General features: G+C 38.7%; 1 protein-coding gene across 7 annotated transcripts in view; it reads right to left on the bottom strand.

Moving 5' to 3' along the window:
- The window catches only part of stum (mechanosensory transduction mediator stumble), a 211910-nt gene that overhangs the window by 105143 nt on the left and 86581 nt on the right, over positions 1–20186 (bottom strand). The window contains exon 1 of one of the 7 annotated variants that reach the window (XM_073989283.1): positions 960–1685. The exons of the other annotated variants lie outside the window; for them this stretch is intronic. Within the exon in view, the coding sequence (XP_073845384.1) occupies positions 960–1051 (92 nt within the window). The 5' untranslated portion in view covers positions 1052–1685. Of the gene's footprint in view, positions 1–959; positions 1686–20186 lie in introns of those variants that run through there. 7 annotated transcript variants of the gene reach the window in all.

Raw genomic sequence — 20186 nt, 5'->3', positions numbered from 1 at the left:
TTTTCTCAAGAAGTATGGACTTGCCCCTGAAAAAACTTTTACTGCCGTAATTGAGGCAGCGAATGCAAATTGCTTCAACAAAAATCAAAGTGATCTGAAGCGGGTCTTAAAGTGAATTTATCCAAAATTTTGTGTGGGAGGTACCCGAAGGACTGGACCGATTGAGTCCATATTGGAACCTCAACAAGTCTGGTAGAAATTTAATTTAAAGATGTGCAAAGTATAGACCAATTCATTTACTCCGTTCAAAAGTTATCGTGCGCACAAATTTTCTGAACATTTCCGAACTTATGTGGGGGAGGTACCTGAAGGAGTGGACCGATATAACCTATCTTCGAACTTAAACTAGCTTGAAGGTAAATGAGTTACGCAATTTTTTGTGAGTTTAACCTTTTGGTTATTTATACATATCCGTCCGTCTCTCCGGTAATCACTCTGGCGTCCACAAAAATTGAGATAGGGCGGTGAAATGTTGGAAAGAGGGGTATTTTGTTTTTTTCTGTTGGTGGTCAAGTTTGAAGATGGGCTACATCGGTCCACGTTTTCGCATGGCTCCCATATAACGGTATCATCCGAATTCAGTTTTTAGCTACACTTTCAGACCGGAATTGCTGTCAGCTTAGGCGACCAATTCTTTTTTACTTGTAGTAGGGTATTGTCAAAATCGATTCTCAGTTAAATTATTCTTGTTAAAATCGAATCGTAATATTAGAGTTGGACGTCTTCCCTTGTCCCGTCGGAAATATATTATTTGCACTTTTATTTGCACTGTTATTTAACTTTAGATTCTATATTGACGACTGTGGTCTGTGGTTCAACTTACGTATTAATAGCGTCGTCAATCATACGCAACGGTGGATGAATTTAATTTAACAATAATTTCACATTTTTTTTACTTTTATTTGGAAAAACTTTACACTTAATTTTACTTATTTTTTGACGTTGGTTTTTTTTATTACCTGTAAAAATATTTCTCCGCTGCCTTAATATCCGGTGGCAAGTCAATGTGAAAAATCACTGAATTTTTGCGTTTTCCTTTCTTGAAGAGCATGTTAAGTGGTCGTTGTTACTGGTCTTGTTCTTGGTGTTTATTTTTTTCGATTTTTATTGCAAATAGTTTTAATGGATTAGAGGCCTAGTAGGCAGTTCCTTGAAGACACACACACACAAATATTTACTTAAACTTAGTTTAAACTTTGAAGTTTGGTATTAAAATAACAAAATTGGAACAGCATTTGTGGTTGTATTCTGGACTGACATGAAACTTTTGTGTACTTTCATTTAATTGCCTTAAAAAATAATTGGAGTTAGAAACGGTTTTCTAAGTATTTTCCAAAAAAAAAAAAAAGAAAACACAATTCCGTGTGGACATTAAAGCCTATTCAATAGATTTCGTTTTGGAGATTATATTTGAGTTATTCGTTTTTTTTTTCATACACTTTGAAATTATTTCACAATTTTTTTCCTTGTTGTTTACTTGGTCAAATTGTTTTGACCAAACTTTTCCATTTTACGTTACGGGGAATTTTTTTTACTATTGGAAATTCCGTTGTGGCACCAAAAGAAATTAAGTGCCGTTTCACGTGATGTCCAGTCTGTGACTGTTAATGTTTGAGTACGGGTCTCAATCATATAAAGTTTGTTGGAAAACCACATTTCACTGTTCGAAACAACGACACGAAAACATTGAACCAATATTTTTTCCATTTACTCCATCAGTCGTTACAGTGAGGAAGGAGGGTTTGTGGTTTCCTACAAATCAATGGAAAACAAATAGGTGACAGGCGTAGGGCGGGCTAAGGAAGTTGTTGTGTGTAGTAAAACTTTGTAGTGAGGGGTGGGTTAAATAATTTTGGGGAAAATAAAATATTAAATATTTTCGGAAAATTAAAAAAAAATGTTTGAATTGTCTTCAAAAATGGGTAATAAAGTGGGTTTTAGAAAATGGTACCTATGGTCGTATAAGTATTGACACCACTCATATGTCACGGTGTACCGTGTACCATTGGTACACCGTGACATATGAGTGTTGTTAATACTTATACGACCATAGGTACCAATTTCTAAATTAATAGTTTTTACACATTTTTTTAATTTCAAGAAAGTAAATAATAGTTTGTTTGTTTAGGGCTACTAAGGACGTCTCCACGTAATTTTGGAAAAATTTCCTGAGTATTTCAGCCATGAACAACTTCTCTACAAGTGGTGTCGTAAGACCTGCCAATGGGACTTGACGATAAAAATTACGTTCCATATGATAAAGCTAATGTGAAAGGGGGTGAATTAATTGTTATGCCAGAGGTCTCCCTTGTCCCTCCTGGGATGTCTGTGGCAACATATGTACATATACAAAGGAATCTCAGGACGGATAAGCAAGTTATTGTCCCCGTCAGTATATTCAATGGCCTATAATAAGTTTCACAATATTATTTTCCTACAATATTATCGCCCATCCCTCTTATTTTAGAATTTCCCAAACCGAAAGGAAAAAGGAAGTAACTTCAAAAGCAAAACATTCTTCGTATGCCAGCAATATTTGCATTTATAAATCCCCCTAACCAACCCTCGCCACTCTCCAACACACATTTTTGCATGGAACACGAAGGCCGCGACACACAATAAAGCGGATGTCCTAAAAGAGGTGGTCGCTACCAGTAATGCAATCAACGCCTTTGCACTACAAAACACAGTGGGAGAAAAAAGGAACTAAAATCTGGTGGTCTTCTAAAAGAAGACCTTATGGTTTTCTATAAGAAGCTCTGGTTGTCTTCTATAAGAAGACCTGATGGTCTTCTATAAGAAGACCTGGTGGTGTTCTATAAGAAGACGTTGTGGTCTTCTATACGAAGACCTTGTGGTCTTCTATATGAAGACCTTGTGGTCTTCTATAAGAAGACCTTGTGGTCTTCTATACGAAGACCTTGTGGTCTTCTATACGAAGACCTTGTGGTCTTCTATACGAAGACCTTGTGGTCTTCTATATGAAGACCTTGTGGTCTTCTATACGAAGACCTTGTCGTCTTCTATACGAAGACCTTGTGGTCTTCTATACGAAGACCTTGTGGTCTTCTATAAGAAGACCTTGTGGTCTTCTATAAGAAGACCTTGTGGTCTTCTATAAGAAGACCTTGTGGTCTTCTATACGAAGACCTTGTGGTCTTCTATAAGAAGACCTTGTGGTCTTCTATAAGAAGACCTTGTGGTCTTCTATAAGAAGACCTTGTGGTCTTCTATAAGAAGACCTTGTGGTCTTCTATACGAAGACCTTGTGGTCTTCTATACGAAGACCTTGTGGTCTTCTATACGAAGACCTTGTGGTCTTCTATACGAAGACCTTGTGGTCTTCTATACGAAGACCTTGTGGTCTTCTATAAGAAGCCATTGTGGTCTTCTATAAGAAGCCATTGTGGTCTTCTATAAGAAGCCATTGTGGTCTTCTATAAGAAGACCTTGTGGTCTTCTATAAGAAGACCTTGTGGTCTTCTATAAGAAGACCTTGTGGTCTTCTAAAAGAAGACCTTGTGGTCTTCTATAAGAAGACCTTGTGGTCTTCTATAAGAAGACCTTGTGGTTTTCTATAAGAAGACTTTTGGTCTTCTATAAGAAGACTTTGTGGTCTTCTACAGGAAGACCTTGTGGTCTTCTATACGAAGACCTTGGGGTCTATACGAAGGCCTTGTGGTCTTCTATACGAAGACCTTGTGGTCTTCTATAAGAAGACCTTGTGGTTTTCTATAAGAAGACTTTTGGTCTTCTATAAGAAGACTTTGTGGTCTTCTACAGGAAGACCTTGTGGTCTTCTATACGAAGACCTTGTGGTCTTCTATACGAAGACCTTGTGGTCTTCTATACGAAGACCTTGTGGTCTTCTATATGAAGACCTTGTGGTCTTCTATACGAAGACCTTGTCGTCTTCTATACGAAGACCTTGTGGTCTTCTATACGAAGACCTTGTGGCCTTCTATACGAAGACCTTGTGGTCTTCTATACGAAGACCTTGTGGTCTTCTGTACGAAGACCTTGTGGTCTTCTATACGAAGACCTTGTGGTCTTCTATACGAAGACCTTGTAGTCTTCTATACGAAGACCTTGTGGTCTTCTATACGAAGACCAGGTGGTCTTCTATAAAAAGACTTCGTGGTCTTCTATAAGAAGACTTTGTTGTCTTCTATAAGAAGACTTTGTGGTCTTCTATACGAAGACCTTGTGGTCTTCTATAAGAAAACTTGTGGTCTTCTACACGAAGACCTTGTGGCCTTCTATACGAAGACCTTGTGGTCTTCTTTAAGAAGACCTTGTGGTCTTCTTTAAGAAGACCTTGTGGTCTTCTATAAGAAGACCTTGTAGTCTTCTATAAGAAGACCTTGTGGTCTTCTATAAGAAGACCTTGTGGTCTTCTATAAGAAGACCTTGTGGTCTTCTATAAGAAGACCTTGTGGTCTTCTATAAGAAGACTTTGTGGTCTTCTATAAGAAGACCTTGTGATTTTCTATAAGAAGACCTTGTGGTCTTCTATAAGAAGACCTTGTGGTCTTCTATAAGAAGACCTTGTGGTATTCTATAAGAAGACCTTGTGGTATTCTATAAGAAGACCTTGTGGTATTCTATAAGAAGACCTTGTGGTATTCTATATGAAGACCTTGTGGTCTTCTATACGAAGACCTGGTGGTCTTCTCTACAAAGACCTTGTGGTCTTCTATAAGAAGAAATGGTGGTTTTCTATAAGAAGACTTTGTGGTCTTCTATACGAAGACCTTGTTTTCTTCTATACGAAGACGTTGTGGTCTTCTATACGAAGACCTTGTGGTCTTCTATACGAAGACCTTGTGGTCTTCTATACGAAGACTTTGTGGTCTTCTATAAGAAGACCTTGTGGTCTTCTATACGAAGACCTTGTGGTATTCTATACGAAGACCTTGTGGTCTTCTATACGAAGATCTTGTGGTCTTCTATACGAAGACCTTGTGGTCTTCTATACGAAGACCTTGTGGTATTCTATACGAAGACTTTGTGGTCTTCTATAAGAAGACCTTGTGGTCTTCTATACGAAGACCTTGTGGTCTTCTATACGAAGACCTTGTGGTCTTCTATACGAAGACTTTGTGGTCTTCTATAAGAAGACCTTGTGGTCTTCTATACGAAGACCTTGTGGTATTCTATACGAAGACCTTGTGGTCTTCTATACGAAGATCTTGTGGTCTTCTATACGAAGACCTTGTGGTCTTCTATACGAAGACCTTGTGGTCTTCTATACGAAGACCTTGTGGCCTTCTATAAGAAGACCTTGTGGTCTTCTATACGAAGACCTTGTGGCCTTCTATAAGAAGACCTTGTGGTCTTCTATAAGAAGACCTTGTAGTCTTCTATACGAAGACCTTGTGGCCTTCTATACGAAGACCTTGTGGTCTTCTATACGAAGACCTTTTGGTCCTCTATATGAAGACCTTGTGGTCTTCTATAAGAAGACTTTGTGGTCTTCTATAAGATGACCTTGTGGTGTTCTCTATGAAGACCATGTGGTTTTATATACGAAGACCTTGTGATTTTCTATAAGAAGACCTGGTGTTGTTCTCTAAGAAGACCTGGTGGTCTTCTATAAGAAAACCTGGTGGGTTTCAATAAGAAGACCTGATGGTCTTTTATACGAAGACTTTGTGGTCTTCTATAAGAAGAATTTGTGGTCTTCTACAAGAAGACCTTGTGGTCTTCTATAAGAAGGCTTTGTGGTCTTTTAGAAGAAGACCTTGTGGTCTTCTATAAGAAGACTTTGTGGTCTTCTATAAGAAGACCTGGTAGTCTTCTATAAGAAGACCTAGTGGTCTTCTATACGAAGACCTTGTGGTCTTCTATACGAAGACTTTGTGGTCTTCTATAATATTCTATAAGCAGACCCGGTCCTTTATATGAAGACCTGCTGCTTTTCTAAAAGAAGACCTGTTGGTCCTGATGGTATGAGAAGACCTAGTTGTCTTCTATAAGAAGACCTTGTGGTCTTCTATAAGAAGACCTTGTGGTCTTCTATAAGAAGACCTTGTGGTCTTCTATAAGAAGACTTTGTGGTCTTCTATAAGAAGACTTTGTGGTCTTCTATAAGAATACCTTGTGGTCTTCTATAAGAATACTTTGTGGTCTTCTATAAGAAGACCTTGTGGTCTTCTATAAGAAGACCTTGTGGTCTTCTATAAGAATACCTTGTGGTCTTCTATAAGAAGAACTTGTGGTCTTCTATAAGAATACTTTGTGGTCTTCTATAAGAAGACCTTGTGGTCTTCTATAAGAATACCTTGTGGTCTTCTATAAGAATACTTTGTGGTCTTCTATAAGAAGACCTTGTGGTCGTCTATAAGAAGACCTGGTGGTCTTCTATAAGAAGACCTGGTGGACTTCTATAAGAAGACCTGGTGGCCTTTATAAGAAGACCTACTTGTGGTCTTCTGTTAGAAGACCTACCTGTGGTCTTCTGTTAGAAGACCTGGTGGTCTGCTGTAAGAAAACCTGGTGGTCATCTATAAGAGGATCTACTTGTGGTCTTCTGATAGAAGACCTGGTGGTCTTCTTTTAGAAGACCTGGTGGTCTTCTTTTAGAAGACCTGGTGGTCTTCTATAAGAAGTTATATTGGGATTCTATAAGAAGCCCTGGTAGTCTTCTATAGGAAGACCTAATGGTCGTCTATAACCCTTCCTCTTATAGAAAACCACCATGTTCTGTTATAGAAGACCACCTGGTCTTCTTATTGAGAACCATATTGTCCTCGCAAAGTCTTCCAGACTTCTGATGTAATTTTGGTCTACCTAACATTTTTCGCTTATTCACCCACTGTCCCCAAGTCCATATCAAACCATCAGAAAAAAAGTGAAACACCAAAGCAGGCGCCTCGTAGAAAGGGTGGCATGTGGAATGGTTTTTGATTATGGCCACTCGTCAATAAATTCAAGCAGAAGAAGCTAGTCGAATAACAACAACAAAAATACCCCAATGCTCAGAAAATATTACATGTTGATGTTATGCAAATTATTATAATGGCAACAGTAATGGGTTTTGTTGTTTCTTGTTGTTCCAGTTGTTGTTATTAAACTACAATAACAATGAAGAAGAAAGTTTAAACCACCGGCACTGAGAGAGTGGGATTTAGAGGTCACTCTTTATAACAAGCACTTGAAAATGGGTGGTTTTTCCCAGGCCTGACATTGGGTTTTGTTCGCAGTGTGAGTTACTCGATGGACTTATTGTAAGATGTGTCAATAAGAGTTTACTTAGTTTTTCTATGGGGGAGGGGGTATAAAGTGTGGAGCTGCCGGTGTGTGTGTGAAAAAGTCTTATTGACTCCTTTTATTAGTTTTGGGGGTTTTTGCTTCGAATTGAGAGTTCTCCTATTTTTTTTTTCATGGGGAGCGGGTGTAAAGTGTGTTCGTGTGTGTGAAAAAGTCTTATTGACTCTTTATTATGAGTCTTGGGGGGTCTTTGCTTTGGAAGTTAGTGTGTCTGTCCTATTGACGCCTTATTATGAGTGGTAGTTTGATTGTCTGGTCAATCAAGGGAAAATTTGTAATGGCAGGTTTTTGTTTGTTATTGCTGTTGTTCTGTGGTTTTGATAAAGTTGAAGAGGTGAAGGGGGGTTTTTATTGCTTGGCTATCTTGTACAAGTTACCATGTTTTACAAATTGCTTTTGTCGAATATTGAGTAGATACATATTTGCATATTAGATGGATTTTTTGTAAGGCATTTTTGTGTCATTGTCGAATAGCAGAAGTTAGATGGTTACTTAAAGGCCGTTTTGGAATGCCACGGGTAACCATTTTCTTCAAACAGAAGAGGGAAATAATTATGAAGCACTACTCTAAGACGTTGTGGTAGGCAATAGCTACGTCACTACTGCACAAAGTCATCCAAACTTTTTTTGTAAAGACGTGGAAGAAAAAAAAAATTGCCACAGTATAGGATACAGATACAATGCTTAGAATATGCACCTTCTATACCGCATGATTGAGTTTAAGCCTTAGGCAAGATCATATCATATATTTTCTTCTGTTCTCTTAAGGGGTTATCCCTACTTGTGAATTTCAAAAAATCGAAAAAAATATGGCTTATTTTGAAGTACAGGTAGTATAGAGTGTGCCGCTAAAAATTTCAAGTCGATCGGAGCAAAATTGGCTGATATATGACCTTTCAAAATGGAGAACCCGTAGTGGTTTGTGTGTTTAAGCGTACTTTATTGGTTTATTATACCACTTCTTTTTGCATAATTTTAATGTACCTCACAATGGCTACCTGTTGGGAATTCCCTGAAATGAATTCTATTAAATTCTAATCCATATGGCGAGGTAGAAGTCATAAAGAAGGATACATCCAAAAGCGTATGGGGTCCCGCCTTCGAAGTTTAGTAAAAAGTAAGAAGTGACAAGCTCACTGTCTACTATGGACTTGCAATTCGACGCCATTCGAATTCAATTCACGATATGCATGAGTCAATATGGGCGACATTTGATCATTACAGTTCAAGCGATACAAATCCACGTCACGAGAGATCTCTTACCGGTGAAGACTCGTGGTGTTCATATCAATGGGCTCGGGCAAGAAAATAGTCTTTCATACACGATTACAGACCACTTCTATCAAATGTTTATACCCTCAGCCTTTAGGCTAAAGAGGGTATTTACACTTTGATACGACCAAAAATGTACCTCATCGAAATAATGGTTTTAGACGCCAAGTATGTTTGTACGATATCCGTTTCAGACAATTTTGAGTAGATCTAGCAATGTCCGTCCGTCTGTCTGTCTGTCTGGCTGGTGCGCACGATAACTCTCGAACGGATCAATCGATTCGGTTCAAATTTTGGGTATCGAAATATTTTGTCCAGATTCGATTTAAGTTCGAAGATGGGACATATAGGTCCACTCCTTCAGGTACCTCCCCCACAAATGTTCAAAAATTGTCGCAAAACTTGTGCGCACGATAACTCTTGTAGGGAATAACCGATTTGGTCCATACTTTGCACATCGTGTAATGTATACCAAACTTAGATGAGGTTCCAATATGGACTCAATGGGTCCACTCCTTCGGGTACCTCCCACACAAAATTTCGGAAAAGTTCGGTTTGGGAGCTGGTCTCGAATCTCTTTGATTTTTGTTTACGCAAGTTGTATTCGCTGTCCTTTATACGACGCTGTAAGTTTCATTAAGGGCAAGTCCATACTTCCTGAGAAAATAGCCTGAAAGTTACAAAAAAACCCTATGACACCGTGTGTAGTGGTTGAGCGCAAGATAACTCTCGAACGGATCTACCGATAGACTCAATCGGTCCACTCCTATGGGTACCTCCCACACAAAATTTCGGATAAGTTCTGTTTAGGACCTGCTCTCGAATCGCTTTGATTTTTGTTGCACCAACTTGTATTCACTGCCCCTCATACAACGGTATAAATTTCATCAGGGGCAAATCAATACTTCCTGAGAAAATAGCCTGAAAAATGCAAAAAAAAACCCTCTGACACCGTGTGTAGTGGTTGGAGCGCAAGATAGCTCTCGAACGGATCTGCCGATTCGGTTCAAAATTTGGCCTTCGTAATATTTTGTGCAAACTTTGTTTAATTTCGAAGATATGCCATATCGGTCCACTCCTTCAGGTGCCTCCTCCCCCACAAAAGTTCAAAAATGTTCGGAAAAATTATGCGCACGATAACTCTTGAAGCGAGTGACCGATTTGGTCCATACTTTACATGTCCTAATTTATCTACTAGATATAAATCAGGTTCGAATATGGACTATATTTGTCCACTCCTTCGGGTACAAACCACAAAAAATTTCGGATAAGTTCACCTAGTCTCAAAACACTTTGATTTATGTTGAAGCATCTTGCATTCTTGAGGAAACAGCCCGAAAGGAAGTAAGAACGGCGTTAAGTTCGGCCGGGCCGAACTTGTTATACCCTCCACCACAAGTTGTATTGAAGTAAAATGGAATAATTCGTTCCCTTTCGTGTATGAAGAAGACTTAATACTAAATTTCAGCAATTTCGGTAAAACAATGTGAGGCACCATTCTATGGGGGCTATTTCAAAACGTCGATCTATACCGACAAATTTCTGACGGAAAGTTTTTAGGCTCAAAGAAGACTAAATACCAAATTTCCTATATTTCGGTAAGAGCATGTGGCTAAACTTAAAAAATACCGGAAATCAAGAAGTACGCTCCTATGGAGATGTATAGGAAGACGTGGACCTATACTGAGGAATAGTCTTCTGGAATATTTTATAACTTTTGGAAGAAACGAATTTCAGCCATTGCGGTGTGATAATGAAGCTAAAACCTTCAAAATACCGAAAATCGGGAGTTACCGTTCTATGGGGGCTATATGAAGGTGTGGACCGATACCGACAAAATTCTGGGGGAGAGTTTTATACCCCTAAAGAAGACTACATACCAAATTTCAGCCATTTTGGTAGGATAATGAAGCTAAAACCGTAAAACTACTGAAAATCGGGAGGTACCGTGCTATGGGAGCTATATGAAGGCATGGACCGATACCGACAAAGTTCTGGGGGAAAGTTTTATACCACCAACGTAGACTAAGTACCAAATTTCAGCCATTTCGGTGTGATAATGAAGCTAAAACCTTCAAAATACCGAAAATCGGGAGTTACCGTTCTATGGGGGCTATATGAAGGTGTGGACCGATACCGACAAAATTCTGGGGGAAAGTTTTATACCCCTAAAGAAGACTACGTACCAAAATTCAGCCATTTTGATAGGTTAATGCAGCTAAAACTATCAAAATACCGAAAATCGGGAGGTACCGTTCTATGGGGGCTATATGAACGTGTGGACCGAGACCGACAAAATTCTGGGGGAAAGTTTTATACCCCTAAAGAAGACTACGTACCAAATTTCAGCCATTTTGGTAGGATAATGAAGCTAAAACCTTCAAAATACCGAAAATCGGGAGGTACCGTTCTATGGGGGCTATATGAAGGTGTGGACCGATACCGACAAAATTTTGGGGAAAAGTTTTATACCCCTTAAGAAGACTACGTACCAAATTTCAGCTATTTTGGTAGGATAATGAAGCTAAAACCTTAAAAATACCGAAAATCGGGAGGTACCGTTCTATGGGGGCTATATGAAGGTGTGGACCGATACCGACAAAATTCTGGGGGAAAGTTGTATACCCCTAAAGAAGACTACATACCAAATTTCAGCCATTTTGGTAGGATAATGAAGCTAAAACCTTAAAACTACCGAAAATCGGGAGGTACCGTTCTATGGGGTCTATATCAAAACGTGGACCGATATATCCCATTTTAAATACCAACCATCCTGCAAGTAATAAAAACTTCTGTACCAAATTTTCACTCTCTATCTTTAAAACTGCGAGCTGTATCTTGATTTCAACAGACAGACAGACGGACACGGTGCTCTTGAAACAATTTTAAATGGAAGGTGCTTACACCTCGGAAGTTTTTGCGGATACTGAAACTACAATGTTCATAGATGAGAAAAATCAAAAAAAAAAAAATCGCCGGAGCGCTTTTTAAATAAATCGCGATTTAAGTTGACATTTTTAGGGGTTGATTAGGTTTTCACAATTTTGCTTAGAAACCGCAAGTCCTATCAAAATAGGGCTAAAGAAAATGTTGTAGCTATGAAAATTCTCTACAAGATCGACCTTTATGATATTTTCGTAGGTTTTACCACTTTTGAGATAAAGAAGTTCAAATTGGGACAATGCATTGACTGTATCGCCCCCTTATAAAACAATGTCATGAAGGGTGCGCCTTAACTAACTTTTGATGAAAACCGCTTACAAAGGGGAAGTTTTTGCGATTTCTGAAACAGCAAAGTTCATAGATGAGAAAAATCCAAAATCAAGAAAAAATCGCTGTAGGGATTTTTAAATAAATCGCGTTCAAATTTCACTTTTTTAGGTGTTTTTTAGGTTTTCACGATTTTGCTTGCGAACCGCAAGTCCAATCGAAATGAAGCTAAAGAAAATGTTGCAGCTTTGAAAATTCTCTAGAGGATTGACCTTTATCATTTGTTCCTAGCCTGTACCATTTTTGAGATAAAGAAGCTCAGTTTACATTTTTAGGTTTTTTTCTTAGGGTTTCGCGATTTTGCTTGAATACGGTAAGTCTTATCGATATGGGACCTGAGAACATCTTAAAGCTGTGAAAATTCTCTACAAGACTGGCTTAAGTAACTTGTCCTAAGCTGTACCATTTTTTTGGATATATAAGTTTAAGTTGGGAATTTGCAGTCATGACATTGTTTTATAAGGGGGCGATACAGAATTGAATTGAATTTGAATTGTCCCAATTTGAACTTCTATATCTCAAAAACGGTGAAACCGACGAGAATACAATAAAGGTTATTCTTGTAGAGAATTTTCATAGCTACAACAATTTTTTAGTCCCATTTTGATAGTATTGCGGTTTCTAAGAAAAATCGTGAAAACCTAAACAACCCCTAAAAATGTCAACTTAAATCGCGATTTATTTAAAAAGCGCTCCGGCGATTTTTTTTTGTTTTTTTGATTTTTCTCATCTGTGAACATAGTAGTTTCAGAATCCGCAAAAACTTCCAAGGTGTAAGCACCTTTCATTTAAAATTGTTTCAAGAGCACCGTGCGGACGGACGACATAGAATTTTATGCTGATCAATAATATATATACTTTAAAGGGTCTCCGACGTATATTTCGATGGGTTACAAACGGAATGACAAATTTAATTATACCCTCCATACAGTGGAGGGTATAAAAACCCATAATTCTCCTTAGTGTTCTTCCCCCACAAAAGTTCAACATTTGTGTATGTATGCAGTTTAGGGTCTGTTCGAAGATCCTTTGGAAATTAATACCGATGCTGTTTGTTGTGGTCCTGCACGGGGCTCTTGAAGCAAATGGAAGGTGCTTACACCTCGAAAGTTTGTGCGGAAACTACAATGTTCATAGATGAGAAAATTCAAAAAAGTTAAAAAAAAATCGCCGGAGCGCTTTTTAAATAAATCGCTATTCAAGATGAAATTTTTAAGGGTTGTTTAGGTTTTAACGATTTTGCTTGGAAACCGCAGATTCTATTGAAATCGGACTAAAAAAGGCATTGTAGCCAAGAAAATTCTCTACAAGATTGACCTTTCTGATATTTTCGTAGATTTTACCGTTATTGAGATATATAAGTTCAAATTGGGACAATGTATTGACTGTATCGCCTCCTTTTAAAACAATGTAATGACGGCAAATTCTCATATTAAACTTATATATGTATGTCAAAAATGGTACAGCCTAGGAAAAAATTACTATTACAATTACAAAAATTACATCTTGTAGAGAATTTTCTGCTACAATATTTTCTTTATTCCCATTTTGATAGGATTTCCAGTTTTTAAGCTAAATCCTGAAGACCTAAGAAAAAAATCGGAAAGTCTGATCTGAACCCCTATAACTCAAAAATGGTAAAACTTAGGAAAATATTAATCAGCCAATCTTGTAGGAAATTTTGACTGGTACAACACTTTTTTTACCCTCATTTCGATAGGACTTGCGGTTTCCAAGCAAAATAGCGAAAACCTAAAAATGTGAATTGTGATCGCGATTTATTTAAAAATCTCCCCAACGATTTTTTCTTGTTTTTGGATTTTTCTCACCTATGAACATTGCTGTTTCAAAATCAGCAAAAACTTCCCAGGTGTATGAGGTTTTCACTTAAAGTTAGTTAAGGCGCACCATGTATGACATTGTTTTATAAGGAAGCGATAGAGTCAATGTATTGACCCAATTTGAACTTATATATCTCAATAACGGTAAAACCTACGAAAACAGCAGAAAGGTCAATCTTGTAGAGAATTTTCTTGGCTACAACGCCTTTTTTAGTCCGACTTCAATAGGATCTGCGGTTTCCAAACAAAATCGTGAAAACCTAAACAACCCTTAAAAATGCCAACTTGAATCGCAAATTATTTAAAAAGCGCTCCGGCGATTTTTTTAGTTTTTTGATTTTTCTCTTCTATGAACATTGTAATTTCAGAATCCGCAAAAACTTTCGAGGTGTAAGCACCTTCGATTTAAATTTGCTTCAACAGCACCGTGCCTGTTTACAGCCATATTATATTTTTCGTGGACAATTTCATGCTTCCTGGCATACTGCTCCAAAAATCATAGGCTGAGAGTATACCTCTGTCGGCAAAGCCGACTGACACTTTTTTACTTGTTAAAATTCTGGTGTAGTAAACATATTAATCTGTGAGAAGTCTTCCTTGTTCCTTCGGTTATGTCTGTTGTGGCAAATGAAATTTGTATATAGGTACGACTTTAACAAAAAAACACATTAACCTTTTAAGCTATAAAAGGGTTTAAAAGTTTGTTCAATTTAAAGCTGCGAACAATATTCTGTACCGTACCCACTAAGCTATGTTCATAAATTGACTTCTATTTTTCTATTGTAAATCATAAATTGACCTTTACCCTGTCCGGGCACTTAACTTTTTTACAAATTTTAAATGGCCATTCATTTGCACATCGTCGGTACACACCGGTGCATGGTAGCCTATGCAAATGTATATCGTTTTAAAATTTGTGTTTGCTAACATTGTAGGAAATCTTATAAAAGTGTATATGTGTGTGTGTTGTTCAATTTGTTTTGTGAATGAATTGCAAACGAATTGCCAACTCATGCAATTGTAATCAGAAAAAAAAATACATTTGCGAACATTCAAATGCTTGTTAAACTGAGATTGGTTGTTGCTTACAGTGGATACCACATAAGAGGTAGTGTTGTGATGAACAGTTTTAAAGGATTTAAAGCTTAACAGCTTGCTCCCAAACAAAAGTTCAACAATTTTCTGTAAAGTGCTGTTTAAAGGCTGTTTGAGGATAGTTTTGAAATCTTTACCTTATGATCCTGATTACAACAATATAACGTTCGAGGATTGTTTTGAATTTTTTCCTGAAGCTAGTGCTTGTGATCCTGATTACACTGGTTTAAGTTTGTTCGTGGGCCTACATCCGGAGATAATGACGCAAAAGCTCTAAAAAACTCTGTGGTCACCAACAAAAATGACTGCTGAGCACCATAACTTTCGGATAGAAAACCCGATTACGTCTAAACATTGTACATCGCAATATTTCTTCAAAACTTACATCAAGCTTCGAACTTGATAATTTCTAGATTCACTTCTTCGGGTATCTCTCCACAAAAATTTAACCATTTTCAATTAGGTGCACTTTAAGGGCTATTCAGCGATAGTTACTAAAATGTCGATAAGTTCCGCAGGTAGTAATCGATTTCTTTTCTTTTAAATGTAAAAAAAAACTGCGAAAATAGGATACATCGGTCCACAGCCAAGTGAACGGCCTTGGAATAATTAGCTAGGAAAGAATATCCTGTATTGTTATCCTCATAAGCGGCAAATTCTTGCCGACCATATCAGACCTTATGCTGCGTGCTTTAGTGCAGCTGTCTCGCTGGGCTCGCACCAATGGACTTGGTGTAAATCCAACAAAGACTGAGCTCGTGCTCTACACGAAGAAGCGCAAAATTCCCGCTACCAAAGCTGGACGGTGTTGCCCTAAAACTTTCACCGGAAGCCAAATACCTCGGTGTTATCCTGGACCAACGTTTAAATTGGAAAAGGAATACTGAGGAGAGGGTTAAGAGGGGTTTTATGGCACTCTATTCCTGCAAGAACTCCATTGGTAAAAGTTGGGGTCTCAGACCAAAGATCATACCGTGGTTCTCCCCATTCTTACCTATGGTGGGCTTGTCTGGTGGCATGCACTCGGGAACAGTGCACTTCAGTCCAAATTATCTAGTGTTCAAAGAGCCGCATCTCTGCTAATCTCTGGTGCCATTAGAAGCACACCTCAAGCCGCCCTGAATGTGATATTTGATCTCCAACCTCTGGACATCACTATCCACTTTCAGTCGGCGAGGACGGCTTTCAGGCTCAGATCAAAGATCATACCGTGGTTCTCCCCATTCTTACCTATGGTGGGCTTGTCTGGTGGCATGCACTCGGGAACAGTGCACTTCTGTCCAAATTGTCTAGTGTTCATAGAGCCGCATCTCTGCTAATCTCTGGTGCCATTAGAAGCACACCTCAAGCCGCCCTGAATGTGATACTTGATCTCCAACCTCTGGACATCACTATCCACTTTCAGGCGGCGAGGACGGCCTTCAGGCTTAGAGAGGCAGGTATGTGGCAGTGTTCACGTTTTGGACATGCAAAGGCCCTCTCCCCCTTCACCGATTTACTTGAGTTTGGTGGATCCGATCACATCAGTGATTTTATACCCACTGTACTCAACTTTAACCAAATCAACGTCAAAATCCCAAGCAGGGATGCCTGGTCTAGTGGTAGCCCTCCTCTTGGCGGTCTGGCCATCTACACAGACGGCTCCAAGATGGAGGATGGCACAGGTGCCGGTGTCGTCTGCGAAAACCCACCAATTAAGCAATCCTTCAAACTCAATGAGAATTGCACCGTTTTTCAGGCGGAAATTTTTGCAATAAGGAAAGCAGTGGAGGTGGTCAAAGAACTTGGGAGCAGCCTTATAGAACCGGTGACTATTTTTGTCGATAGTCAAGCGGCCCTCAAGTCGTGGACCATAAATTCAAAAGCTATCCTCGACTGCAAAAACGCTCTGCTTGAAGTACGTGATATCGTTGGTCTTTGCTGGGTTCCAGGACACAGTGATATAGAGGGAAACGAAGAGGCGGATGAACTAGCAAGGGGTGGCTCTCAGTCCAAATTGCTACTACATCCGAAAACTTCGCGGCTTCTTTCTTGAGAAGGCAGGGCAAAGATGCCAAAGGGAACCTGGCTGTAAGGTATCCAAGGCAATCTGGCCTAGCTACTCTCAATATAGAACCAATTCTCTCTTTTCACTAAATAAGTTAGGGATAAAGACCACTGTAGGACTCATTACCGGTCATAACATGGTCAGGTCCCTAACTTCTAGATGGGACAACAATAGTGTAGACTATTGTAGGCTATGTCAAGACCCAGAAGAAACAGAGACGGTCGAACATAGTAGATGTAGGTGCCCCTCGCTACTCACGAGGAGACATCGATTCTTCGGTAGATATGAGATAAATACTCTGACTTTCTTCTCCGATATAGACCCTATCTACTTTTTCCAATTTGCCAAAAATCTTGCATGGCTGGTAAACAAAACTAATTAATCTTTTCCTTTTATTCTTCTTCACACAGGGGATAATAACCGGCTCTTCTCTGAACCATGGCCTCATCAGCCACACACCCACATCCACAGTACATCTTTTTCTTCACATCAAACAACCTCAGTCCAGCATCTACCACAACCCCAGCAGACACACACCCATATCCATTACTCATCACATCCATCACACCACACCACTCCATAACAACTAATCTGCAATAGACCAACCACCGCACATCAACACAGAATATACCAGTCATCACACACAACAGCATATTTTTCATCACAACTCATCAACACCACACTCAACTTTAAACAAACAACCACAACATACAGCTAAATTTAAGGATGATCACAATGGACCTCAAGGTCTCCGAGTGAAGTAGCTGCCAACAACGGTAGCTGCGCGTCCTAAAACCAAACCAATATCCTGGTAATGAACTTGACTCCCACAAAAGTTCAAAAACTTCCAATTAAGTGCAGTTTAAGCGCTGTTCGAGGATTCCTTCGAAAATTTTTACTAACACTAGTCCTTGTGATCCTGATTACAACGATATAACTTTTTTCATGTGCAATTCCATATTTATTGAGATAATGACGCGAAAGCTCTAGATACACCCTGCGGCCATCAACTGACACGGTGCTCTTGAAGCAACTTTAAATGGAAGGTGCTTACACCTGGGAAGATTTTGCGGATTCTGAAACTACAATGTTCATAGATGAGAAAAAAAAAATCGCCGGAGCGCTTTTTAATTAAATCGCGATTCAAGTTGACATTTTTAGGGGTTTTTTTAGGTTTTCACGATTTTGCTTGGAAACCCCAAGTCCTATCGAAATGGGACTAATGCAAATTTTGTAGCTATAAAAATTCTCTACGTGATTGGCCTTTATAATAATTTCGTAGATTTTACCGTTATTGAAATATAGAAATTCAAATTGGGCCAATGCATTGACTATATCGCCTCCTTATAAAAAATGTCATGACTGTTATTTCCCAACATAAACTTATATATCTCAAAAATGGTACAACCTAGGAAAAAATTACGAAAGCCAATCTTGTAGAGAATTTTCATAGCTAAAATATTCTCTCTACTTCCATTTCGATAAGACTTATAGTTTTCAAGACAATCGTGAAAACCTAACAAAAACCTAAAATGAACCTGAAAATGTGAATTTTGACGCGATTTATTTAAAAATCTCTTCAGCGATTTTTTCTTGTTTTTGGATTTTTCTCACCTATGAACATTGTTGTTTCAAAATCCTCCAAAACTTTCCAGGTGTAAGCGGTTTTCACTTAAAGTTAGTTAAGGCGCACCATGTATGATCTTGTTTTATAAGGTAGCGATACAGTCAATGCATTGTCCCACTTTGGACTTCTATATCTCAATAACGATAAAACCTATGAAATTATCATGAATGTCAATCTTGTAAAGAACTTTCAAAGCTACATCATTTGGATTAGTCCCATTTCGGTAGATCTTGCGGTTTCCAAGAAAAATCGTGAAAACCTAAAAAACCCCTAAAAATCTCAACTTGAATCGCGATTTATTTAAAAAGCGCTCCGTCGATTTTTTTTGTTTCTTGATTTTTCTCATCTATGAACGTTGTAGTTTCAGAATCCGCAAAAACTTCCTAGGTGTATTATTATACCCTCTACCACGATTTGTATTGAAGTAAAACTGTACAATTCGTTTCCTTTCGTTTATGAAGAAGACTAAATACCAAATTCCAGCAATTTCGGTTAAAAATGTGGCCAACTTTCAAAATACCTAAATTCGTGAGGTACCGTTCTATAGGCGCTATATGAAGGCGTGGACTATACCGACAAAATTCTGGGGAAAGTTTTACACCCCAAATGAATACTGTTTACCAAAATTCAGCCAATTCTGAGTAATACTGAAGCCACAACCTTCAAAATACCGAAAATTGGCATGTAAGTTTCTATGGGGGCAATATGAAGGCGTGGACCTATATCCACAAATATCAGGTGGAAAGTTTTGCACGTCCAACGAAGACTAACTAACAAAGTTCAGTCATTTCGGAGGAATATTGAGGTCCAACCTTCAAAATGCCGAAAATCGGGAGGTACCGTTCTATGGGGGCTATATTAAGGTGTGGACCTGTACCAGCAAATTTCTGGGGGAAAGTTTGATACCCCAACGAAGACTAAATACCAAATTTCAGCCATTTCGGTGTTATATTGAGACCAAAACCTTCAAAATCACCGAAAATCGGGAGGTACCGTTCTATGGGGGTTACCTTAAAAAATTCCAGGGGAAAGTTTTTTACCACCAGCGAAGACTAAAGACCAAATTTTAGCCATTTCGGAGGAATATAGAGGCCACAACCTTCAAAATACCGAAAATCAGGAGGTACCGTTCTATGGGGGCTATAAGAAGGCGCGGACCTATACCGAAAAAAATCTGGGGGAAAATTTTATATCCCCAGCGAAGACTAAATACCAAATTTTAGCAATTTCGGAGGAATATTGACGCCACAACCTTTAAAATACCGAACATCGGGAGGTACCGTTCTATGGGGGCTATATGAAGGCATGGACCTATACCGGTACATTTCCGGGGGAAAGCTGTATACCCCCAACGAAGACTAAATACCAAATTGCAGTCACTTCGATGGATTATTGTCGCCACAACATTCAAAATACCGAAAATCGGAAGGTACTGTTCAATGGGGGCTATATGAAGGAGTGGACCTATACCGAAAAAATTCCAGGGGAAAGTTTTTTTACCACAACGACGACTAAATACCAAATTTCAGTCATTTCGATGGATTATTGTCGCCACAAATTTCAAAATACCAAAAATCGGGAGGTACTGTTCTATGGGGGCTATATGAAGGCTTGGGCCTATACCGACAAAATTCTGGGGAAAAATTTATACCCCAACCGAAGACTAACTACCAAATTGCAGTCACTTCGATGGATTATTGTCGCCACAACCTTCAAAATACCGAAAATCGGGAGGTACCGTTCTATGGGGGCTATATGAAGG

Source organism: Musca autumnalis, unplaced genomic scaffold (assembly GCF_047663935.1).
Source record: "Musca autumnalis isolate F117 unplaced genomic scaffold, ASM4766393v1 scaffold_5, whole genome shotgun sequence".
NCBI lineage: Eukaryota > Metazoa > Arthropoda > Insecta > Diptera > Muscidae > Musca > Musca autumnalis.
Note: the sequence above shows the minus strand (reverse complement) of the source record. Positions and strands in the feature narration are given on the sequence as shown.